Source organism: Fusarium proliferatum (genome assembly GCF_900067095.1).
Source record: "Fusarium proliferatum ET1 genome assembly, contig: FPRO_scaffold008, whole genome shotgun sequence".
NCBI classification, from domain to species: domain Eukaryota; kingdom Fungi; phylum Ascomycota; class Sordariomycetes; order Hypocreales; family Nectriaceae; genus Fusarium; species Fusarium proliferatum.
This window is the reverse complement of record NW_022194797.1, coordinates 1,646,359-1,670,895: the sequence shown is the minus strand read 5'-3', so window position 1 is coordinate 1,670,895 and position 24,537 is coordinate 1,646,359. Positions and strand designations below refer to the sequence as shown.

Below are 24,537 nucleotides of genomic sequence, written 5' to 3'. Positions count from 1 at the left end.
AATTGTCACCTAGGTGAGTTAACCAAGACCTCCTGGTTAACCCGACGCAAGACGCCTGAGTTTAGCGCAGCTGCATCGCTCACCGCGACGACCCACAAGGTGAGCTTACGCGAGGTCTTATTGGACCTGCGACTTGATTGTTTTCGTGATCATGGCAAGCCTTGGATGATTTTGTTGAGGAATGCCTTGTCGGATGATGACGGGCTGTGTGCTGTTGTGCTGTAGGGCCTACAGCGGTAGTTCAGCGCTTGTGCACGCCAAAGTGTTGTGATAGGTCGCCCTAGATGGCTGGTTTCACGGTGTTTCGGTGTCTCGGTATCAAATGCCGTAGACTATAATAAGAGTCATAACCTAGAACTCAATGACCTTCTAATCTGATTCTTCAGCTTTTCCATTATTCTCAATTGATTCAATTTGATTGTGGATTGTCAAAATGACGGATGTTATGAGTATTAGGGAGCAACAGCGCTGTACACTGCAGTACTTTGCTGTTGACCTTGCGGCTGCGGCTTTCGCTTCTGCTTTGGTAACTCCCTGGGTGACAGCCATCGATAAGTGAGTGCCATCTCAGCATATATCTCAGTCCCTTGCTATCCTCGAGGTGTTATGAATACTAACGAATGTCGTTAGGCTCGTCTTCAACAAAGCAACCAGCAACACGTCCATCAAATCATCCATGCGAAAGTGGGCATCCAAGCCCAAGGCAACATTTGCCTCTCTCTTCATACCATTCCTCGTCTACTTCGGAACCTACGCAACCGCCAACATGTTCGATTCCTTCAACGCTGTCCAATACGACTGTGACCCCTCCATCGTCTGCTCATCTCCCGCCAAGTTCGCCGCTACCACGACCGTCAGTTCAGGGCTGAGTATATTCAAAGACGCGTACTTTTCGAGAATGTCTTGTGGCATTTCGACTCCTCTGCTGAGCTATGCACTGTTTACCCTGCGAGATGCGGTGACCATATACGCTTCGTTCAACCTGCCTACCATGATTGCTCCCAAGCTTGCCGAGTTCCCCTTCGCGTCGATTACCCCGTTTGCCAACATTTTCCAGTCCGATGATTCAAGGCTTAAGATGGCGCAGTTGTTTATGCCAGCTGCTTCGCAGATAGTCAGTACTCCGATTCATCTGCTCGGTCTGGACGTCCATGCTCGTCAAGTTCGCATGACGATCAAAGATCGGATTAGTGTTATTCGGCGCTGCACTGGCTTTGCTACACCTTTACGTATGATACGAGTCTTACCTTCGTTTGGTATTGGTAGTGTCGCCAATACTAGTTTTAGAAGGAACATGATGACTCGGGTGGTTTGATTTGACTTGCGGCGGTTTGAGATGCTGTAGTTTCAACATGGGAACTCCAAGGAAGCCTCAACGCGGAGAAGTCTTATTATTTTGCGTTCATAAAAGTCTCTTATAAATTGGGAACATCTTTTCAGGTCTAAACTTGCAGCGCAGTAAAACTGCCAATACCATTTTCCGTTGGTTGACCATCATGCCTGCACCGAGCACCTTACCTAGTCCGGTGAAATCATCGAGCTGTTTCATGGTCATGCAACAAGCATTATCTTTGATCCTCTTCCCTCGATTTGTGGATGGGCATATTGAAAGTACATGATCACAAACTGAAGGGAGCAAAGGTTTATGGAAAGCTAATGGTTTTAGAATGCAGTAATTTTCATCTCTTACTATTTAGTGCCATAGTAGTCATCGAATACATGAATCAAACGCTAAAGTCCACTCATTCAATGCTATGTATATACATCCTCATGCCTCGTTCTTTTTTTCCTTCTCTTTCTATTTTTTTAATTTGCTTAGAACTTGTCTTGGTTGGCGTTCTGCATCAACATGGTGTTATCAGGCTTGTACTTCTTGGAAGCAAGGTTGACGTTGTACTCAACATCGAGAACAGCGCCCTTGGGTTCATCCTTGACAGGCTTGAAATCAAGGAGGAGATCGTCCTTGACAGCGCAAGCAGTGTCGGTCTCGAGATAAGGATCATCGTTGGGGTACAGCTGAGCAGTCACACCGAGGTAATCATCGTGGGTGACCATGATGTGAATGTGAGCAGGGCGGTAAGGATGACGGCCCATGATCTTGAGGAGCTCGGCGGATGGACCAGATGTGTCGATGGCGTACTCTGTGGGCTTGAGGCAGTAGAACCAGAACTTGCCGTCAGCGTCAGTGCGGAACTTGCCGCGAAGGTTGTGGCGCGATTGGTTCTCAGGGTCGTGGGCGTCGTATTTGCCGTTGGTGCTGGCTTGCCACATGTCGAAAACGGCGTTGGGGATTCCCTTTCCGGTATCAACGTCGCGGATGACGCCGTGGAAGAATGTGAGTTGGCCGTCCTTGGGCATGTCTTGGACGACGCTGGCACCGAGGTCGCGGAAGGGGGTCTCAGGAGACCAGAAGGGGCCGAGAATGCTGGAGGATGTAGGGGCCTTGCCGCCTTCAGTGACGACCTTGTGGTTGATCTCATCGACGAGGCTGCGATTGTGAGCGATTGATCTGGCGGGCGCAATTGATTGGGAAACTTACGACTCAATTCCGAGAATGTCGCAGACGCGCCATGTCTCGTTGCGGTTCTTCTTGTAGGCCTGGCCAAGAGAGTTGATGTAGTTGACGCCGATGATCCACTCGTCCTGAGTGAGCTCGACCTCTCTGCAGAAGTCGTGCATGTGACGAATGAGAGAAGTGAGGATGACGCGCTGGCGGGGGTCGGTCTCGGGGCTCATGAGGCCGATGACATGGTCTGTGAAGTTGGGGTCGAACTTTGATTGCGCCGTGGCGCCGTTGGTGCCGTTTGTACCGTTGGAGGCCATTGTTGATGATGATTGGAGGGAAGTGTCTGGGGAATGATCTGGGGTATCTGGGGAATGGGTGATGATGAGGGAAAAGACGTTTGGGACAGAACGTGGAGGTCGCGCCGTTAAGTATGAAAATGAAATGTTGTTTGCCGTTTTCGTAGCCGGGAGACTTGGAGGGGGCGGGGCCGTGGATCATGGACGCCAACGGTAGCGGCAATTCAAGTCGGCTCTCCACGTCAGAATGACCATTGCAAATACTGCCTCTCGATTGGCCCGTCTCCTCTAGCACAATCTTGGGGTAAGAGATTCGAACCGGGGGAAATATTCTTACCCGCAGGTGCCGTACCAAGATGCCGATTCCTCACCAAGCGGATCTTTGTTTCTCCAACTTTTCCCACCTTCTGGATGAATAGATTGCCGACTCTTCTTACCGGATATGGTTCTCGTACGATTTATTACCGTTTTCTGACTGGTTTGCTGTCGCGAACCACTTCACGTGCATATCTGATTACATCAACCTCGACAAGGCCATTCTAGAGCCCACGGCAAAGATTCACGGTACGCGCAGCTGGACAAGACAATACCCAGTTTACATCGATTCGAAAACATCAGATCATATCGTATCACAAGAAATATCACCTTCAGAAACGACACTGACCGAGACAGCTCAATCGCAGACCAAGCTCTAGGGTACCTCATCAATTGACTCCGGGGGTCCCCGGCCGGTCAACCTGGGGTAGCGGCAATCATGCCAGGGTCCTGGGACTTAGTCAACGCATCAGCCTTATTAAACTCACCGGGAATAATGTCATGCCGTTTCTGAACCAAGAAGGCCTATGACGTTGTTTACATTGGGAAAGCGTGCTGTATTGACGATGCCGAGGGCACCGTGACAGGGCCCCAGTCATGGATGCGGGGCATTGAATGACCCGCCAAAAACCACAAATCCTAGGGGAGGAAAGAAAACTCAGGATCTTCCATGATCCTAAATGGCAAAAAGACTTAGGTCAACTTATCTAAACTTAGGATACTTTACTAAGTTTAGGGTAGCTTTTACTGAATTTATTTTAATATCTTATATTAAGTTAGTGTTTTCTTACTCCCTGAGGACAGCCATGAGTATAGATCTTGGAGTAGTCTCGGCGGAGGCGAAACAATTTGTGAACAATTTCGGTTATAGATCTCAAGCGATAAAACTGGTCGGAGCACTTGATAACGCCAGGGGCTCTTTGATTTAGTAGTTTATTCTGGTACCCATAGTCAAGGACCGAAGTATAGCTCCCTAAGGCTAATATAACTCGTCAAAGCAAAGGTCTCAAACAGCACCAGCATCACAAATGCCAGAAGTTACAAAGAAACACCCTCGCTAACCATCAACCACCTCTCCTTCAAATATCGGCTTCATCCCTCGCAGCAAAAGACCCATAAACTCGTGCAAACTGCTCACCAAATGCCTTGCACAGCTGATCGAATGGCTTGGCTGTCAAGTCCATACTGAAAAAGTGAGAAGCATACCATCGTTGAACCGAGAGTATAAAGAACTTCCCATCAAGACTTGCTTCCGAGAGGCCAATTCTCAAGATACACCCAACCTTGAGAGACTCAAAGAGTTCAGGATCACACGTCGTCAGTTGGTGCTGCCACCACTTGCAGAAGTTGTCGAGTTCTTCCAGCTTTGCTTCTTGTCGCTCAGTCACTTCTGGGTCGGGATCCGGATGTCGAAGACCATCGGCGCGAAAGTCGAAGTGGCAATCGTGACGAAGAATCGATGTGCTGTGCACTTTTGTTCGTTGGTCGCTTGAGGAGAAGCTGCGGGCAATGATCTGATTTCCAACCATAAACACGCGGATGTATCCCCATTCGGAAACCGAGGAATAGCACTGCTGGTGAATAACTCTCATGGTGGATCCCTGGGTATAGGGCTGGCTATGAACAAAGGTGTTATAGCTCGGGGCTGTGCTATGATGCACGTAGTCGTCGCGATCACTAAACGCGAACCTGACGAATTGTGACCCCTGTATCTCATCAAGTTTGCAGGGTCCGGTGGCCAAGCATGTCTTGGGCCTGTGACGGTATGGTTCCGGTGTGGACTCTTTTACTGCGATAGAATCCAATGCCTTGACATCTGCAATTTTGTATCAGTAATTCCAGCTCTCGTGGTATGCTGGAAAAACACTGATGTTGTCAAATAAATGCTGGAGTGCATCTATGGCTTCATAAAGAACACGAACTTCAGGATGCAGGCTCCAATCGCGTGGGTGAAGCGGAATGTAGAAGATAATCGGCCGGTTGTGATCGCAGAACTGATTACCGAGAGAATTGCCTCCTTCCTTGATGAGGCTCATGATCCAACCGAGAGTGCAGTACTCAACCGTCATGCGTTGAGATCTTTCGGCCCAAAGCAAGGTGACAACTTGCTGATGAAGAAGGACAACGCGTTCGTTCCAGGAGGGCTGAATCAGCTTTGGTTTGAACTTTTGTGATCTCGTGATACGACCAGCCAAGTCGACGAGACCATATTTCTGTTTCTCTTTGGGACCGATATTGCTGACAAGTCCAGGACCCAGATCGACTTCCAGTTCCTGAAGTCTTTCGGGCGTCAAACTGCCTAGGACGTCGCCCGCTTCAAATGATCCAAGAGCTGGGTCGCAGGGGATTCTGCAGTCGGGGCCCTCTTCACCTATATCTTTGTGGTGGCTGATGGCAACAAAGATGACATGAACCCCGGGCTCGTCGTTTTCTTGTCGGGGTCTTTTCGACGGCGCGGAAGCCGCTTGTGTCGTTGGAGGTGCGGTTCTTTTTGTCGCCGACATTTCGCATTTGAGATGATTGAGAATGCAAAATCAGCTTGTGTGGAGTACGCGATATCGAGGTGTTGTTTGCTTTGGATTGAGCGCACCTGCCTCCCTGTGTGAGAGGGGGGACCGCTGAGTCACTGACCAAAATCACCAACCTGAAGCAGCTGGCTTATATTGAGGACCATCAGACATTGGAATTGGACGCCAGCAATAGATGATCTTAGTTCCACGAAACTACAATAAGACTTGCTAGTAAACTAAGCTTTCTGTCACGTCCTACGTCTCAGTCTAGGTTTACAAAATCACGAAACTGGTGCGAGTTCAAAGCCAGGGTCATCTGGACCGACTTGATTGACTTCTTCGGTCTGCTTTTCGACTCCAGAAGTTGTTCTAATACATTTAGATAGATACAATCAATCAATGATCCCGTTCAAGCCACTGGTGGCATGCCTCATACAGCTTGAGAAGCTGGGGTTCAGCATCGTAGAAGTGATCTGACAGGGTCCGATCAACACAGCTGAAGAATCGAAGTAGAGCAACGACAGTAAAGTCAGCGTACGAGGCTTCAAACGTTAGCAACGAAATAATCAATTGGTCCGAGGTTGATCTTGTTCTTACGATGGTAATTCATCAGAAACGGTCCTGGGGTCTCAGCCAGTGCCCCTCCGATCTCGTGGCAGATGGCATCAAGCTGGTACCAAAGCTGCTGGCTGACGTGCTCACTGTAATATAAATCAAGACTCATTCCAAATCTTTTTGATCGCGTGTCTGCATAATATTGCCGATCTGATGGCACAAGAACATTCTTGGGTAGTAAATGTGCCCATAACGGTCTGCTGCTTATCAGCAGCTTCTCTACTAATTCTTCGACCATAGCGGATTCTTCTGAGTCGAATTGAAGTGACGGCGAGCTAAAATGCTTCTCTAACTCCTCGGCAATAGGCCTTGAGCCCATGATACCCCTTGTGGTCTCTCCCTCCTGCAAAAGGATGCAGGGAATGGTATGTGGGCTTAACGGCGGCTCATTCGGTTTCACGCTGAGCTGGTGTCAATGATTGATGTAAATGAGTTTTGGGACCATCAAGACCTCCTGAGGCTGCATATAAATACTGAGGTTGGAAAAATCAAGCCATTCGGTTGTATATGGCAATGCCTTGTAATTGAGGACGAGCCGGGCTACCGTTGCACAGTCAGTCCAACACGCGGCCTTGATGTGAAGGTATCAAACCTTTCCAGACATTTGGAGACCATGATTTTCGTGTTATACTTGGAATATCAAAGAGGGTGATCAACGGACGAGATGCCATTTTTCTTTTTCTGTTCTTTAATTTGATGTCCTCACTGAAATGATTCAGCCGAGGTTCTTTGATACAAGTATCAATTTCTGTTGAGGTTGATCGTCGCTGACATGGAATCGTTGAAACTTGTCCCAGTTGAGTTAGCTCCTTGACTCTGGCATCAAAAGTGGATCCAGTCGGGCAAGTTTATGTCATTTTCCTCAGAGCAAGGTCCGATCGCCCAGATTATCTCCCCGTTCTTCACTAAACATCATTTTATGCCTTGCGCTTTGTGCCTTGCGCCCTGTATCTTGAAACCTTTCTGTTCAATTCCACTAAGTCCCTTTCCTCTGGTCTTTTCTGAAGCGAGAATTATAATTTGTCACATTTTGCAATTGCCTTCTCTCTGAACCAGCAAAAACAAAGCAGCTTACAAACGTGGAGCTCTTGTGTCGCAATGTCTCCTCGCTCTAATGAGCCACCCAGCCCAGAAGCTAAGGTAAAAGCCTATTCGGGTCTCTTATGTCAAATTTGCCGTGTCCCTAACATTAGACCTAGGAACGTCGCGCACGTAATAGGGCAGCACAGCTTAAGTTCCGGAAGAAGAAACAAGAAGTCGATGAGACACGCTGCAACCGGATAAAGCACCTTGAAGGCGTGGTTGAGAGAATGAGCACTGTATTGGTGGGCTTTACAGACGGTCTCTTACGGCAAGAAATAGTCCAACAGAGCCCTGGCATGATGGCGAGCATTCAAGGCGTTATCGCCGATATCCTTACACTGGCCAATGAAGCCGGAGACCCCGAACAGGACCCCAAGGCTCCTAAGGCTCGGGGGAGAGCCACTGAAGCCGAATATAATTCTCCCAAAGACTCCGAGCATGATCTTCCTAGTTCAAACCCCAGTATTAAAGTTACCACTACTCCCGATGACCCGACGACTACCATTTCCCCAACGCCCCTTGCAGACGACTCCCCCATAAATATACCCTTGTTTGAAGACACAATGGTGTCGCTACCGGTTGTTCCAACGGTATACACCCAAGCAAACTACCCACCATCTACGATACCGGCACCTCTCAGCCCTCTTTTGTGGACATCCTCATTGCCCCCCCTGTCCCTCAATTCCTTCATTTGTCGTCTCACATATTCATGCTTCAAGGTTGGCTGCCTTGTTCTCAGCCGATCGATCGATGCACCACTCCCGCTATCAGAAGAGAGTCGCATGTTTGGCTCGACCCTTCGCTACCGCGAAAGGGATGAAATGATCTTGAGAATGCGATGGCTACTCGGCCCCGGAAAGCATGAACTCCAGACCTTGGCTGAGTTGCCATGGGGAGGGAGATGGTGGGATCAAGAGTTTTCCGGTAGCGACCTTGCGAATTATGCCACGAATGTCGCCATGGTTGACTCATCTGCCCCCCAGTTCCTCAGCGTCCTTGGTGTTGAGAAACAGCTCATAGCACTTGGCGCTCGCTTTGTGGATAATGAGACCATCGAGCTGGACGCGAGTGCCTTGGCGATATTGTCAGGGAATCGCCTAGAGCCTAGCTGCGCGCAACCAGAGAGCTGGAGTTTTGTCAACCTTTTCCCATCAAGAGATTCACGACCGCAGATAGACGCACCGAGAGTACGAGTCAGTCTGGATCTGCTTATAATGAACTTGACGAAGATAGCGGTTTGTTTGATGAAAGGCCCTGGCTTTCCCAGACAGGCATTGAGAGGAGTGATTGAACAATCAGTGATTACGAGGGAGATCAATCCAGGAAGGCCCAGTATGGCCAATATGGAATCATCGCTTTGTTACTAGACTACGTAGCAGTACCTGAGTATCTATTTGAGCATCTTGTCTAGCTTCTACATGAACTGCCCTGTAATATTCACTCTTCTGATATTGCGCTTCGTATTAGTTCGGGGCAGCGAATGTCGCCGGACAACAAAATATCTCGCAGAGGCCAATGGAAAACATTGCTCATGGAAGCTCATATCTCTGATTCGAAGGAAACTTAGTGCCAAGAGGAACTCCGTCGAGCTCGGCACATTTTGGAAATCTCCCCACGTCCTCGGGGCTGAAGTGCTGATGCGGTGGATCCCCGTAGCTGTCTTGACCTGGTCTTTTGTCGCTTTCCGTCATGTTACCTGGGGACGAGCCTTTTCCGTTCCTCCTGTTTCTGGCCCTCCATAAAAAGAAGGCAGCCATTGAGATAGCCAAGGCAATGACACCGAGCACTACTCCGACGCTTATACCAGTTATCTTTCCCGATGCAAAGTTGTTTCCGCCCGAGGATGATAATTCTGAACCAGCGGTTGAAGTTAGGTTGTCTTCAGATGAGGTTGAAGATGGCACCTCGCTTCCTGTTAGCAAGGGTACAGAAGGAGTTAGTCAAGATTTCTTGGACAGTGTCTCACTTTTGAAGCAGTGGTGCTGAACGCCTTGTCATTCACGCTTGACGCACTTGTCATAAGCCAGTGCTGTCGACTCTGATACGGAGTATCGTCAATATCTGAACTCATAAACACTGGCCCATTAGGAATACAGTCGAGATGGAATTTGGTTCCATTATGGACATTGATGAACCTGTAAGTATTGTTTGACTTCCACTCAGCAACATCCCACTGTTGTGTTTCATCGTTGCTTGCATCGAGGAGGCAGGGTCGAGTTTTCGTATCTTCGTCAGTAGCGTCGCTCGAAAGGCAAACAGCAAGTTGCTTATCTGCGCCGGTCTGTGAATATCTGAGTATGTATCTGCCGAGAGTTGAGTCCACTGGTTGCTGGCACCACGTATGTTAGTTGGTGTCCGAGGTTGGGAAGGGCGGCTCACAAATTGCCAGTATGCCTTCACGGCTTGATTATCTGTCTTCACCGGCCACACGTGGAGGTTGGTATCGTTAGCCTTTTTGTCCTGGTTTGTTTGAAGCATCGCTTTAAAGTCATTCCTGTAGTTCGGATCCACAGCCTGTTCTGTAATGTGATACCAGGCATTTGGGTTGAGGCTGGTGGCCGGTATGGGGTCTGACATCGCCAAGGCCTTCTACTCAGACGACTCTGAAATCCAACAAATCTATGAGAAGGCTATATGACTTGAATTATTCGGTGTGCAAGTTCTGTACAGCGTGAAAGACAGCAAGACCAAATTCTTTAGTATTGCCAATCTTGTTAGTGAGTCGGGTTGTTTGACATAAGACTGCCCGAATCTTAAATTGCCGATCAATTCAGCGAGCCAGGTCAATCTCCGCGCCCTTGCTGACTTGACTAAACCTGGATTTTGATTCAATAATCCATAGTTGCACAATTCAATGCCCCCTTATATATGCATATCGCTCTGAACATGATATCGGTGGTACGAGGCATGGAATCAGAAAAAGCACAAAGCACAACGGTCACAGAATCAATTTGCAACCATGGAGTTGATACAGCTCTCACAGCCTTCAAAGTCCCTTCATTTCCCTTACCAAACTCTTGTATTTGCCACCGTATGGGACCTTGCCTCCCTGAACATCGTCTTGGGCCTGAATAGCGAAGCCTCAAAGCCCTTCAAAGCCATCGCTACCGCTTTATGGGCCTTCACTGCTTACTACGTAAAGAGGATGAAGAGCTCACCACGGTCTATGGAGTAGAATTTGGCTTCGATTCAAACTTTACTGCAAAGGTCGCATCAGCCGGTTTACCGCTCTCCGTTGACCTTCAAGATGGCTATGGATCTCGTCTTCATGAAGCAATCACCCAAACTATGTAAACAGGAGCTCATGGTACCAAAATTGAAGACATCATACCGGCTCGCGGTCTAGGTCAAGGAATTGAGAAGTCATTGTATCCTTTGGACGAACAAATTCACCGCCTGAAGCTAGCAGTTCGATCCGTAGCTGACGCAGGCCTTCCTGATATTGTAATAAACGCCCACTGTGACGTGTTCGCTTTGCAAGACGACCTCAAGCTGAATCACGAAACGTGTATGAAAGAGGCAGTGAAGCGTGGCAAAGGATATCTAGACGCTAGAGTTACGACTATCTTCTTATAGCGCGGATATGGTGCGGGTTTTACGGAAGGTGACGTGCAGACCGCGATACGCCTAGGCCAGACTCGGGCAGCACTCTCAGTGTTACAGCTGGCTAAGCTAGGGGTTGCCAGAATCAATGTTGGATCCGGCCTCTTCCAGATAGCCATGAATGCTGCCAAGAAATCCGCCATTAGTGTCCTTGAAGGCGGGCTTCTGGAGGAAGTTTAACTATGTGACTTTTTGCCTTTCAAGATAAAGGATATAGTTTGCACATTATTTATAGTGATATGCTTGATAAACCGTAATCCTTTCGCTCGGCATGTATTAAAGTTCAATACCTTCCTTCTATTAGGATAGAAGAAAACATGGTCATCTACATGAGACTTCGCGTAGTTAAGCCAAAACGTCCCAAGGCCTACGTATGTGAACATTCAGATATCCGTTTCCATACGCGGTGTTGGCTCCTCGAACCGTTCCGTCATGAGTGCATTTGTCCAAAGAAACGTATCACTTCGAAGCGAAAGATTACTTGCTTCAACCAAGCACTGTTCATTCGCTTCCAAAGTACTGTAAATTAATATCCCAACTCCATCCTATCAATACATTTCTTCTTCGTCGTGTCCCCATTCATCGATGGCATGAGCATTTGCAGTCAAGTACTGTACAAGAAGACCCTCTCTTCCTTTTCACTAGATTGATTCTAAGTAACTTGTTATTTCGAAGGCTTTTGGCTTAGGAGACATTTTTGACTTACCAACTTTGGAACCTTCCTCGACATCAACATCTCCGAGAGCTTCCCTCTTCTTTGCTGTGGCCTTGACACCAGAAACTGGCATCTCAATGTCCTTAGTGACAGTGGTTCCAGTCTTGGCACCACCGTTCTTGAACTCGTCCATGGAGATTGCAGGAGCAACAGTGGCCTCATGATACTCGTCGTTGAGTTGCTCCTTCTCGTGAATGCGATTTGTAGTGTGAATGACCTTCTGTTGGACGGTTTCTCTCTCGATCACGGGCTGGATGTTCTCATGGAGATGGCTGGGCCGATATGTAAGATTCTGGTACATGGACGAGGCATCGGTTGGTACTTACTGGTGAATGTGCTCGTTCTCCTTCGTGGGAGCATACTCTCTTGATTGAGTAGTGTCCTCAACGTTCTTCTCGTTCTTGATCTTGGCAGCTTCTTCCTTGGCCTTCATCTTAGCCTCGTTGTTGCGATGGTCGATCTCCTCCTCGAATTCATTCTCCTTGTAGACGTGCTTGGTGGGCAGTACATTCTTGTCTTTAACTGGCTGGATGGTGGTATGGTAGTGGTCCTGGTGGACCTCGTGATCGACTTCAGTATCAACCCTCTCATGCTCGTGAGACTTGACGTCTTCGTGCACAACGGGAGCTTGCTTCTCCTTGTGAATGGTGGCATCGTCAGTAGTCTCGACGGTCTTGTCAACAGTCTTATCGAGGCTCTTGCCGACTTGCTTGGTGGCTGGCGCATTGGATTCGTTTTGGTCCTCTAGTGGAACACCAGTTACGATGTTCTTGACGGATGAGGCCAGTTTGCCGAGGGCGTTGGGAGGAAGTTCAGAAGCCATTGTGAATATTTGAGGATTTTGTTGTGAATTTGAGTGATTGGTGAGTAAATTGAACGTCAGATGTCAGAATATTTGTGGTTCAAACAAGCTGTAGAGCTGTCTCTTAAGAGCTCTGGCAGATCAATGAGCTCATGCCGTAGTCCTTGGCAGCGTATGTGGCTAATGCTGTCATCGTTCGTCATTATTTGCACGATTTTCTACGATGCAAGATCGATGACGATGCATTTAAACATGCAATCGATTTACTTCTTTTATGTGCCTGAATCTGCCAGATCTACCAATGGTTTTGATGCTGGGCCGTCCTCTAATTCTGTCACTCTGAATCTCAGATGCCCTGTCATTCTCGCCTTTTGAGTGGTCATAGTGGGGAGCTTACGCCACAGTGATGTATCGACTACGTAGCTAGTGTCACCAGAACCCAGGTTTTTCGTGCAGGAGCCGGATCCGGTGCAGTCGATAAGGTAATTCAAGATGTCAATCACTCTTGTGGCGCAGAATCTTACTCTGAGCTCCTCTGTTTGGTTTAATTTGGGGAACTGCTAGATCAGGAATACCTGTTTTCCAGTTGAAATTATGAGGGAAAACTTGTACTTGTCATCGCGAGACCAGCCTCGGCTGCCACTGATTGTCCCGCCAATCAAGCTCAAAGCTCCCTGGAGATTGGTGGGGCAAACATGTGCTCTTCAAACTTGGCTTTGATCATCCAGGGTTCGACCGCACGTCATTGGGCAGACAAAAGCCAGGCATGAGCTTGTTTTCTCTCATCAAGATGCTAAAATTGACCTGATTAGTTATTTGAGACATGAAGAAGAGATTGCCGAGTTCTTAGCCTGGTTCTGATCCGTGGAACTGGCAGTAGCCGCAGCCTAATCTTTCGATGACGGTTACATCAAGTACTCAATGAACTCCTTCTCATGAGTGCTTTTACTCCCATTGATTGTAAGCAAGAATAGAACTATTTTCATCAGAATGGCGATGTCGTTTGCCCCCAGTCAACTACATAGTACGGCTGGCTTACGAACGCTGTGTCACGTCTCACTAAAACTTAAAAGCGATCTTGATGTCAGGAAGATTTGTTTCTACTAGGCATTCACTCTTTTCAACAACGACATTCTGCGGAACTCATGATATCAAGCCATTGTTAACTACCAAAATTATGTCGAATCTGATAAGATTCTATGTAGTTCGAACCAAATACCGCAGCCCCAGCTCTAACTGATAGACACTAGGCTTCGTCTGCAATGGCCGTCATATTCACGTCTCCCGTCTTGATGAACTGCTTCTCCTTGGGCAACGAGTCCAAAAACTTATCCGAAACCTTCAGATGATCCTTGACAATCTGTTTGGGTGTCAAAGCCAACCATTGTGCCACTGAAACATCTGAGAACTTGGGCGCCTGAAGAACCTCGAGAAAGATCAAGTCCTCTGTTCCAGTATTCTCAACATAGTGAGAGTTTGCAGCAGGTATATATCCAACGCCACCAGCAGTGAAATCGAAGGTGCGGGCGGATGAGGCTGCTTTAAAAACGGTGATTCTACCGCTGCCCTGGAGGAAGTAACTCCACTCGTCAGAGGTAGTATGCCAGTGGATCTCACGGAGTGCACCGGGCTGAACGACAACAAGGGCGGCTGAGAAGCCTTTGGCGATTGGGAAGGTCGTAGGGTCAATGATCTTGACAGAGCCTCCGGGTACGGTATGGGGCTTCTGCTGAGACCAATGGTACGTGTATGAGCCATTGCCAGTCAATGCTCCAGCTGAACCCGTCACGTTTTGTTTCTCAATATCCTTCGGTGCTGGCGTTCCGTTGAAAATCTGAAAATTCATAAGTTAGTATGTAGATAGATGCTGGGGTAATATACTCACATAGAGCTCATCCTTGGGGATGTTATCAAAGGCCGTTGTCTCGGTCTCAAAGTTCTTTGCCAGAACGGAGACAGGGTTTCGCAAGAACAACTCAGATACAAGGAATGTCTCATCTTCAGAGAAGGTGCCCTGATCAAAGACCAGCAAAAACTCCACGCCCTTGTCAAAAGCTTGGAGACTGTGAGGTACGCCAGCAGGGAAGAACCAGACGTCGCCCTCGCAGAGATCATCGACAAAGCTTTTGCCTTCGTCATTAACAGCAGCGACACGCAGACAGCCCTTTGTGACCAATGCCCACTCATTAGCGGTGTGCCAGTGAAGCTCGCGGTACGCATTCGGAGCAAGACGCATGTCGACTCCAGCCATGGCAGTAGCAGCAGGAAGGACATCCTGGTTCTGCTGTCGAGCCCATCCGGCGCCAGCTTCACTACCAAGACGGTTATGAGAAAGGCCAAGCGGCCACATGGCATTGGGGACATCTCCTGCATCTGTACCAGGAGGAGCAAAAAGATCGGGGTTGAGTCTCTCATAGTCGTAAGTTCGGGGACCAGGATCTGTGGCACCGAGCTCGCCACGGATTGGCTGGGGAACATCTACACCATCAAAATCCAGATAGAGCCCGAGCTTGGGGTCAGCTTCCTGGCCATTGACAAGCTTTGGGTCTTTGACGATGGCAGAATCCTGCTCAGGGTCTGGAAGAGGAGCGTTGCCGCCGAGCAAGCTGGAGTCGCCGTACAGCGAACCGCTGGTCGAGGTGACTGTTGGTGTTGGAGGCTTGACTCCCCCTACGGGCCCTTTATTCTCCCCATAATCGCCCATTCTGATAATTATTAGTTTTTGGTTTGGCATCTGGATGAAGTGAGTACTCACTGAGGGGCAGGGAGGGCTGAGCCTGGGGCGATTGAAAGTGAAGCCACCAAGGCCTTGAAGAAGGTGCTACGATGTACCATGTTGACTGTGTCCTCGAGAATTAGAAGTTGTTGCTTGTCTTATTGACTTAGATCTAAAGATGCGGGTTGTGAATGGAGAAGTCCAAGACAGTAGCAGGCTGTTGCCTCTTATAGCATTTGCTCTCAACCCGCTCCATGGTTCTGCAAGTGTGGGATATCATGGTCGATACTATTGCCTAGAATGGACGATCAAAAGCCTCTCATGGCTGATCACTTGCATTGACTGTGAAGTAGGGTTAACTCCGAGATCACCGAGATCCCGAAGTCATCATGGAAGCATTCGGTCCCGACGGAGCATTCGGATAGGCAGTATGTGTAACACAAGACAAAAGTTCCGTCAGCGCAGCCCAATTGCCAGAGTCGATGATGGACATAAGAACTGACATGCATGAGGGTCGATGCTCGTTATACCCGAATCGCGAAATTGTTAATGAAATCCATGCTTCTTAGTAATGATGTAGACAACCCCGAACCAGTAGAATTCGTCGAATTATGCCCTCAGAGTCGCACGGAACGGCACGAGAGGCCCGGGATTATCTTGGCATCAGAAGCCGACGGATGTTCGGCACTTGCATTACTCAGCTTTCGAGGCTTACAACCTAATTACAACGTATACACAGCTCTTGTATTGTGTTGCTTCTCAAAGTAATGTCGTTGATAGATTTCATGCGCTGCCTAGTAAACCAACCCATCCAAAGCATTTATATCAGAGTATCTTTCTTAGGTATTCCAATTCTGCAGTCGAGTTGGCTGTCACAAACAGAAGTTATGTATTTTTAGAAGCGGGTCTTTGAGGTTGCATCTCATTGAAACGTTGCGTAGATGTAAGGGGCTGGTGGGAAATCCGGCACTTGCTATCCGCGATCCTGAATTCAAAGAAAACTCCAATTGAAGGGGAAACTTGATTTTTTATCCCCTTCGGCACCGAAAAGGCGAGTAAAAAGCGAAATGCGACGATCTGCTACGCACTTTGTCTAATCACATCTCGTCCCCGGCTTTAAACTCGCTACTTAGAATGTGCTCGACCATTCTCATTGGTAAAAACGGAACGCACGGATGAAATAGCCTATCGTGAAGTCAAAGCGTTTAAAGCCGCAGGCAGATCTGTACCTTGCTGGAGATAGCGTCATTCCTTTTGAACGGGAGCCTAAAATGAAGCTGGTTTCTTGCAGGCTAAAGACATGGCGCAGCCATGTACTACCAGTAATCTTTCGGAACCAACGCGAATAGGTGAGACGCAACAGCACTACCGGCATTAAAAGCCAAAACCAAAAGGAGGAATACATCACAGTGGTCTACGCCAAAATTCAACGACCTACCACCAAATTTAAGGTTAGTCTGGGGTTTCCTTTCCCCCCTCTAGGCATTGAATAAGTTTCAAACAACATTAAACCCAGTTATACACTAACTAACACTCTTTAAAGATGAAAAGTCTTTCACCCTCCAGGCGGCATTCTTGGCAAACTCTGTATTCCGTTTAAAGCAGATTAAATCAAACAGGAGAAGATAGGCAGTGCTGTTGTTGGACACTGACAAAGACAAGCCTGTGAAAGAAGATTGAAGCACTCCAACTTGACTGTCAAGGCCATTGCTGTACCTTGAAGTCCGAGGAAGAAAAGCAAGTGGTTGTGCTTCTCTTTCCTTACGGTGGCAAGTTAATCAGCTGTAGACGACAAAGAAGCTATAGCCTGTTGTGATTTAATGATAAGATAGTTCCCTGAAAGCAAAAGGCGAGATGATTTTCAAGGCTATTGAGGCTCATGACTGAGTACCTCTACTCTAATTGAAGTATTAGTATAAGTTCAATCCTGTCTTTTACTACATTCGTTTAGTGAATGTTGCTGAGATATTGCCGGCTTGAGGCGAGACTCCAGTGAAGTAGTTTGAGGAACTTAGTGCTAACTATTTGTTGAAATTAAACAAAGGACGGAGGAGAAACATACAGAGAAACAGTAGTCATTGCCTTAAAGTAACTTTGTTATGACTGGTCTTTGGCCAGCAGTTCTCCTTATACGTCAGACTTAACTAGATAGGCTAAAACGCGTACCCTAGATGATTATGTAGTCAGTTGGGGAGCTGCCTGAGGCGTGTTTATGAGAGTGGTATCGTGGGTTGAGAGGCCGAACACCTGATACTTGCATTGTGCGCCTCACTCAATAGTCGAGAAACGGCAATGACAACTACATTGCTGCCTCAATATACGAAGGTCACAGACATTTCGAAAAGCTCCTATGTCTTAGATTTGCTAGGATTATGACCGAGAAGTTCTAATTCGATGGATACAATTGCTGCGGACAAACAGGTTGATTCTCTTTGATTCCCGGTGATCATTCAAGTAAGTCAATGAAATAGGAACATAATATGGTATTCTATAGATATACCATTGGAATTGAGAATTTTCCAATTTCTGTGGCGAAGATAGCTCTTCATGAAGCAAACATCGAAGTTCTTTGCTCAAAACACCTCAGTTAGGACATTTTCGCAAAGCAATGATCACCATCGGCCTGTCATGCACGACTTCTGATTGTTATGGACAAAAACATCAAACGGATGTGATCTTTAGCTCACATAATGTATATGTAAGATCATGCTAATCGTGTGAACTGATGTTGCTGTATTTGGTCGAGTCCATATCAACTCCAACGAGCGGTAGGGAAACTTAACCGCGCTCTCCCCATTGGTGATATCTTGCAGTTAGGACTAACGTCTTCACCAACGCAAGCTTGCCTATCGATAACAATTGATGTCACCCCTCTCCATTTTCTCTCTTGGCGAAAATGTCCTGGTTGGCTGTTCCCGGTCTAGAGTCGTTGACTTAAGGCTCGTCGGCCGTTCAATGCGAGGAGCCGCCTGATCCTTGTATCAAGCCTGAATACGGATGGCTTGACGAAAATTAGGCGTACGTTTCCCCGATACCCTTGTTGGCTCTCACGGATGATGTGAGCGGAAAAGAATACCATGTTAGACGCCGCTTCCCCAGAAATCATGCACCAGCCCCCAAGTCAAAGCGTTAGAGTGGCGAGAGTGTCGGTGTATCACCAAAACAAGCATAACCTCTGTTGGCTGAACCAATATCTGGGGCTTTGTGACGCCGGAGATGCAGCCTGAAAACAGCCCAATCCATGCCTTGAGTCACGTAGAGGCTAACTGGTGGACTGGCTAGGCTCACTACACAGTGGTCAAGAAGGGCCTGTCTAGGCTGTGTCTGGTCCGTGGTAGTCTAGGGCTGCAGTCGAGCCCACTGTACCACGTACCACGAGAGTTAATAATTCTCGCCAAGGAATATCCTTGGTCCCAAATCGCACGGCCTATGACAGTAATAGCGACTGTCGGACGGTGCCCAAACAGTCAATCGCTGATCGATGCTATCAAGTTGGATGTCATGACATCGGGTCAGAGCATGTCGTTGATCCTCAACGTCGACACTTGCTGTGCCTTTCGCTAGTGGGGAGAGAACTCTTTTTTCCGTAGTGGTGTTGTCGATCTCGTATCCGCCTAGGAACCAGGAACGGGCCGCAAAGGTGCCGATGGGGCGGAGGTGGACTAGACTACAGGAGGCTCAACGACTAGGATGATGTTTATACAACCAACACTCAAAACTGAAGCTTGGCAAACCTTCTTAGAAGATGGAACCGAGGATTTTTGCCTTTGATCAGGATCGTATGGACGAGTCAGTTGTTGGTGATAGGCCCACAATGACATTGACCTCCATAATGAGCCATAGCGACTCATGGTCCTATTGGCGGAGCATTTCCGAGCATTTACAGGGGACAACCAACAGCTTAAACTAGTGATGCGATTTACCTAATAACCAACAACCAACAACACAAGACCAGCAGGGTCCCATTAGAAACACCCGACTTGTGCAGAATCTTCCGTGGCCCGAGGCTCTTGCGGTTGGCTTGACTTAGCCAGAAACAGACACGAGCCGGGCGAGACAAGGGGGAATGAGGCTCTCACTTACTATATCGTACTAGTTGACATAGCTTCTCAACTCCACATGAAAGCTAACTACTGTTGTTAGAATGCTAAGTCCCACTTGAAACGATAAGGTTTCCACCTGGCCATAGTCTAGGGCTGTATCTGTGGCCCGATGACATGGCAACTGACCAGCCATCCAAGACCTTGCACCGTGCAGTGAAGTGCGCTTTGGCTCAATGCTTCCCCACGGTGTAGATCATGGGCATGCTGTCTTCTCATTGGCTCCCTTCTCTTTCAGAAGCATTACTGTGTTACACTGATGTAAAGTTGCAGGGTTCGAGTTATACGAACACCGCTCATCGACTCACGGTCCATCGGAAATCATGATATCAATGGCCACACGATTGGAGCGGAACATCGTCCCCTAGAATATCCAAAATCCTTCGGAGCTTTCCTCTTATGGAAGTACAAGTAATGATATAGTGAAATCCATTAAAAGATTGAGTCCACAGATGGGTATAAGAGGCTGGGTATGTCCAGAGAAATTTCTCTCACTTCACTATCCACTCAAACACAACCATCACCACAAATTCACACTCCTCTTTTATTCAAGATGAAATTCACCACTACTCTCTTCGGTCTTTTCGCCTCTCAGGCCCTCGCCGTCAACATGTACTCGGCCCCCAACGCCGCTGCTGAGTGCGGTGCCCTCGGCGTCGCAGAATGGGATCTCGATGCCCTTCCCGCCGACACTGAAGTCTCTGAGCTCCGCAAATGCAAGGAGCATCCCCTCTCACTCAAGATCCACAGCCGCAATCCTGACTCTACCAAGGTCAACGTCCTTGAGAAGAGAAAGTGCACTTCGTCCATACACAAGCCCAAGTTTGGCTGCGACAAGCATTGGTGCTGGCAGAACTGCGGCAGTCGCAAGGAGGAGGAATGGGGTGCGTGGTGCTGGTCTGCCCACAAAGATGGAACGGGTGATTGGATGAGCTGTTCTACTGCCAGTGACTGTCCTTCTGACGACAAGTACTGCGCTAAGGGTGACTGCAAGCAGTGTGGTTGCGGTTGCTAAGCTCAACACTTTCACAATGAGCTGTTCAAAGATGGAAACACGGCCACTTACCCGAGTACTTCTTAGAGGGCATTCATTAGTTGGTTTATATTGGGACAAAACTTGAAATATGTATAGCCTTCCCCGCCTGAAATTTTATATTCTGATAAACGGTCATTATTATCCAGTTACAGAAATACACGCGGATTTTGCTTTTGGGGACTGTATATTATCATCGACGTCCCATCATGCATGAGATCCCTGGTCGTAATCATATTGGTCTTGACTCATAGCCAGCACCTTAATCCACGAATGCTAAGAGGCATCATGACTCAAGATCCAAGTGACGGACAGATGAGACTGAATCTCAACAATAGATGTAATAATCAGACCAACCCTGGACATTCTCTCAAGTGACCGTATAACATACACTATTACCAAACATCGGAGGATTAGCTGAGTCTAAGTCAGCGCATGAGCTTAAGTCTAATGGCACGCAGCGTTTATGACAGTTCTCATCAACATGGAGCAATACAGAGGCTGCATTTTCCAGGTAAGTGATGAAAAAGAGGATCTCACATGAGCTGCCCAGATCCAAATAGATGAGATATTACCAAGGTTTACAGAGCCTTAGCGACGTTTTCAATTTCGACCATTGTCAACATCTATGGCTGTACTCTCGAGTTTCCGAGTGGAAATCATACAAAACGACCCCTTGCTCATTCCTTATCTTAACCCTTCTTGTATACTCAAGCATACAAAGCACAATGATCTGCGTAGCATGAGAAACCCAGTGTGAACTTTGAATCCATAAGGCCATAAATTTCCAGCCGCTGACGAAGCAAACAGTGTCTGGCCATAAGTTTAAGCTTTTCGTAGCTAACACATGACGAGGACACACGTTGTTTTTCACAATATAACTCACCGAGTGGCGAGAAGTTGATGGCTTCAAATCAATCAGTCAATTTCACATAATAGGCTTCTAGCCAAAAAAAAGTTGATTGGAATTTTTCACCGTGTTGGCCTGATATGTCTCGTTGAGACGTCATGAGCTTTAAGTATCAGACAAGCTTCCACAAGATATGAAGGGGCAAGAGTTCAGTGAGTATTCAAAAGGGAATTTCCAAAGAGATGGCGAGATAAATCCATTGTTGGGTCGGCTCGTCAATGACTTCAAGGCCAGGGGAGGTCTTGACGACTTCCATGTATCAAGACAAGACTCCCATGGAACCGACATCTTGGACATGAAAACGCACATAGGTAGGTGTCACGCATGATTTCGCCGTAGGTTGAACATTTAAAATGTGATGCAATTATTTATATTCTATACAGAGCCTTCAGGCTGTTTTCCCCTCATCATATTCCCCATACTGCCACCGTTTGTGGTTTTCCTCCGCCCACCATCTCGCTATGAAAGCCCCCTCTTCAACCCATTGCGCAACGTCATTGCCAAACCTCCGTGAAATAACATCTGTGAAAGAAGTAAAGTCGAAACTTTGCACAGAGTCGTGTTCCATGGGATCTTCATCCACGTTGCTTAATCGCCATTCGACATTGTCGATGAGAGGAATGGCAAGATGGCGCTCTGGGTGACGGGCATCTCGGGCAGTTACAACAGCGCGACCAGGATTTACCACGACGAATTGCCAGTTCCCTTGACCGGTTGTCTCGTTCTTCGTGAGGAGTGGTCGAATGAGGGATTGGCCTTCGTAATTGCGGACGAGGTCGGATGCAGCTTGTCGGCTGACGTTGTTTAGGGAGCCTGTCTCGAGGAGAAGATCGAGGATGGTTGGTAGGATTTGGGACGAATGGACTGCATCGTGGACGTCGAAAGCAGGCAGGAGAGGGTGAGACAGGACAAGAGGAACGTGGTCGATGCCGATGCTAGGGTTGTAATAGGGCGACACGGCGCCATTCTCAGGCATAGAAATGCCGTGATCGCCGACGAAGACAATGAGTGTCTCATTAGCGACACCCTGCTCGTCTAGTAGATCCAAGATCTTGCGTAACCATCGATCGTCATAGCCTTCTGTATTGAGATAATGCGAAAGCATATCATGTCCATTAGCAACTGGGACGTACTCCTCGCCCTCGGGCAATTTGTAGGCGTGGTGACTTGTTGATGTTATATGCGACAAGAAAACTCGCTCCTTCTTCTCCTTGGCCTGGACAAACACATCACGGAAATAATCCTCCAGGGGGTCCTCTTCGAAGGCAAAGCCGTTGATTCGCGGTAGTGTCACCGGCCCGTGTGTCGCTTTCTCAGATCGTAGCCACTCAAGTCCAATGAGATGCTCCTCCGGAAAGCCCGTTGCCTCCATCAACTCTTGCTGATTGTTATAACCCAAAGTCGCAGCGGAGTAGAAGTATGACTGCCACTTGAAGTCGTTGAAGGGGCGCGATCCGGCGTCGGTAGCGTTGGACACTTGGTTCAGAGCTTCGAAGATATGAGCCAAGCAAGGCTGGTAGATATGGTGCGCATAGTCGAGATTGAAGTCGGCTAGCAATGGGCCGATACCACACAAGGTACCGACCAAGCTCTTGAAGGTAAAGGTGCCGGTGGTATGGGCATTGGTAAAGTGAACGCCGCCGCGCTTGGGCTTGGAGCCTTTGTGGTCGAAGCCGTCGTCGTAGTCGCCTGTGATATAGTTGGCGGTCGGAGTGAGATTGGCCAATTTCTCTTGAGCCTCTTGAGGAATCGTGTTGTCGGGGAAGGATGATGCTAAAAGGTCCCAAATGTTTCCATCCTTCTTGATGGGGAAAACGTCATTTCGTGTGCTTTCTAGGAAGCACAGAACGACATGTCGGATGGGAACGTCTTGTAGCTTGTCCTTCAGTGTTGGAACCAGATCTTGCCCGAGATTCGATATCTTCAATGGGTCGACATCAGCATTGTAATGCGGGCGCTTCCAGTGCCAATCCTCGAACCCGGCCAATGCTTGATCGTTAGGAAGCCAATCGAATGGCTCGGCCGTCGCGAGCGCAGTGAGATTGTCCCAGCTATGCTGAATGCCAGTGCCAAAAACACTGGGCAAGTCTTGTAATGTCGGTCCCGAGGAAAAGTCCACGAATGGCGAGAGTGCTGCAGTATAAGAGAGAAATATGAGGGATCGATCGGAGGGTCGTGCGATGGCCGCGTAAAGGAGCGTGAGCAAGAAGATGCCGGCCAAAGCGAATGGCACTGATCTCAAAGCAGTTCTAAGTCGGAATTGAAACGGGCTCAGGTGCTGGGTCTTTTGTTCCTGGAGGTCGTCGTCGGAACTTTCGTCATCGAAGGATTCGGTCTGGCCCTCGAGATCGGCTTTCGGGACAGGGACGTAGCGATTTTGGCGGGGAAGAATGCGACGAAGCAATTGCCAAGCATTGGCAATCAACCGATGAACAACCTCAGCGACATAGCCATGGATGTTGTAGCAAGGTGTTTTGAGGAGCCAGCTCAATAAGATGTTGGCGCATAGGACACTTGTGAACGCGACGCTGCCCGACAGCATCAACGATTTGGAGGAGGGGTCGTTTGGTAGAGAGATGTTGCTGTAATGTATTTCGGAGCCGGCAACGAGGTAAAAGGATATGGAGACGACGCTGAGCAGCGCGTTGATGAACATGAATATCGCGGTGAAGACGAGGACGGCGATCTGCGACCGCGTGGGCAGGTTCGTGGACCATTGGTCAAGGAGAAGTCGAATGAGGGTGAGGACGACGACATCTTGTGTGACGAAAGAATAGCCCCATCGATGTAATAGATTTTGGTGCACGGCGTTGATGTGTGCGTAGATATGTATTATCTTGGCGCCCCAAACTGCGAGGGCTGTGAAGGTGAAGAAGAATTGGCGGTTGGGTACTCGTTTTAGGAGAGCGCGTGCGAGCGCCAAGGCCGCCTGAGACGGTGTCGTATTCTGCATCATGGGATGGATGGTTGTCTAAAAAGAGAGGAAGAAGAAAACAAACACGCTACAAAAAGAAATGCCACGTTATTGAGCCTCCAAATAAGCTCTCATAGAAAAAAGTCTGTTATTACAGAAAACCATCGCATGGCAAAAAGATACAACAGCAAAGGCAAAAGCTTGAAACAGAGTGCACCGAGCTAGGACCACGGGCGAGACCGTTATTAAGGGGTTTTCTTACTACTCCGTACCTGACCTACCTATACCTGTACTACATGTGGAGGGAGCCTCAGCCTCAGCCCTCTTGCCCTCTGGGGGGGTCAGCTTCTGCCAGCGCTGACATTTTGCATGTGTCTGGCTCCAATCAGGGCTCCCGTCGGTGATCAAAATAGTTACAA

General features: G+C 48.2%; 11 protein-coding genes across 11 annotated transcripts; 4 read left to right on the top strand and 7 right to left on the bottom strand.

Moving 5' to 3' along the window:
- Positions 1 to 433: 433 nt before the first annotated feature.
- Positions 434 to 1,315, top strand: FPRO_14335 (uncharacterized protein; the record flags this gene model as incomplete). The annotated part of the gene is made up of 2 exons (XM_031219349.1): positions 434 to 555; positions 631 to 1,315. 2 exons carry the CDS (start codon positions 434 to 436, stop codon positions 1,313 to 1,315), a joined length of 807 nt encoding a protein of 268 aa, XP_031085116.1.
- A 500-nt stretch (positions 1,316 to 1,815) lies between these two features.
- FPRO_14334 (uncharacterized protein) lies at positions 1,816 to 2,823 on the bottom strand (the record flags this gene model as incomplete). Its single annotated transcript, XM_031219346.1, has 2 exons — positions 1,816 to 2,488; positions 2,540 to 2,823. The coding sequence occupies 2 exons, from the start codon at positions 2,821 to 2,823 to the stop codon at positions 1,816 to 1,818; spliced, it is 957 nt and encodes a 318-aa protein (XP_031085115.1).
- Positions 2,824 to 4,196: 1,373 nt separating this feature from the next.
- On the bottom strand, positions 4,197 to 5,621 carry FPRO_14333 (uncharacterized protein; the record flags this gene model as incomplete). Its single annotated transcript, XM_031219345.1, has 2 exons — positions 4,197 to 4,933; positions 4,985 to 5,621. The coding sequence occupies 2 exons, from the start codon at positions 5,619 to 5,621 to the stop codon at positions 4,197 to 4,199; spliced, it is 1,374 nt and encodes a 457-aa protein (XP_031085114.1).
- Positions 5,622 to 5,908: 287 nt separating this feature from the next.
- Positions 5,909 to 6,561, bottom strand: FPRO_14332 (uncharacterized protein; the record flags this gene model as incomplete). The annotated part of the gene is made up of 3 exons (XM_031219344.1): positions 5,909 to 5,996; positions 6,064 to 6,169; positions 6,225 to 6,561. 3 exons carry the CDS (start codon positions 6,559 to 6,561, stop codon positions 5,909 to 5,911), a joined length of 531 nt encoding a protein of 176 aa, XP_031085113.1.
- A 779-nt stretch (positions 6,562 to 7,340) lies between these two features.
- Positions 7,341 to 8,692, top strand: FPRO_14331 (uncharacterized protein; the record flags this gene model as incomplete). Its single annotated transcript, XM_031219343.1, has 2 exons — positions 7,341 to 7,382; positions 7,442 to 8,692. The coding sequence occupies 2 exons, from the start codon at positions 7,341 to 7,343 to the stop codon at positions 8,690 to 8,692; spliced, it is 1,293 nt and encodes a 430-aa protein (XP_031085112.1).
- Positions 8,693 to 8,854: 162 nt separating this feature from the next.
- FPRO_14330 (uncharacterized protein) lies at positions 8,855 to 9,902 on the bottom strand (the record flags this gene model as incomplete). The annotated part of the gene is made up of 3 exons (XM_031219342.1): positions 8,855 to 9,229; positions 9,292 to 9,654; positions 9,705 to 9,902. 3 exons carry the CDS (start codon positions 9,900 to 9,902, stop codon positions 8,855 to 8,857), a joined length of 936 nt encoding a protein of 311 aa, XP_031085111.1.
- Positions 9,903 to 10,284: 382 nt separating this feature from the next.
- On the top strand, positions 10,285 to 11,108 carry FPRO_14329 (uncharacterized protein; the record flags this gene model as incomplete). Its single annotated transcript, XM_031219341.1, is given in 4 exon segments — positions 10,285 to 10,461; positions 10,470 to 10,545; positions 10,624 to 10,880; positions 10,902 to 11,108. Coding segments are annotated over 4 exon segments (717 nt in total).
- A 461-nt stretch (positions 11,109 to 11,569) lies between these two features.
- On the bottom strand, positions 11,570 to 12,466 carry FPRO_14328 (uncharacterized protein; the record flags this gene model as incomplete). The annotated part of the gene is made up of 3 exons (XM_031219340.1): positions 11,570 to 11,580; positions 11,635 to 11,915; positions 11,970 to 12,466. 3 exons carry the CDS (start codon positions 12,464 to 12,466, stop codon positions 11,570 to 11,572), a joined length of 789 nt encoding a protein of 262 aa, XP_031085109.1.
- Positions 12,467 to 13,691: 1,225 nt separating this feature from the next.
- FPRO_14327 (uncharacterized protein) lies at positions 13,692 to 15,280 on the bottom strand (the record flags this gene model as incomplete). Its single annotated transcript, XM_031219339.1, has 3 exons — positions 13,692 to 14,279; positions 14,331 to 15,150; positions 15,201 to 15,280. 3 exons carry the CDS (start codon positions 15,278 to 15,280, stop codon positions 13,692 to 13,694), a joined length of 1,488 nt encoding a protein of 495 aa, XP_031085108.1.
- Positions 15,281 to 19,814: 4,534 nt separating this feature from the next.
- On the top strand, positions 19,815 to 20,276 carry FPRO_14326 (uncharacterized protein; the record flags this gene model as incomplete). The annotated part of the gene is made up of 1 exon (XM_031219338.1): positions 19,815 to 20,276. The coding sequence occupies one exon, from the start codon at positions 19,815 to 19,817 to the stop codon at positions 20,274 to 20,276; it is 462 nt and encodes a 153-aa protein (XP_031085107.1).
- Positions 20,277 to 21,592: 1,316 nt separating this feature from the next.
- FPRO_14325 (uncharacterized protein) lies at positions 21,593 to 24,157 on the bottom strand (the record flags this gene model as incomplete). Its single annotated transcript, XM_031219337.1, has 1 exon — positions 21,593 to 24,157. One exon carries the CDS (start codon positions 24,155 to 24,157, stop codon positions 21,593 to 21,595), a length of 2,565 nt encoding a protein of 854 aa, XP_031085106.1.
- Positions 24,158 to 24,537: the final 380 nt, after the last annotated feature.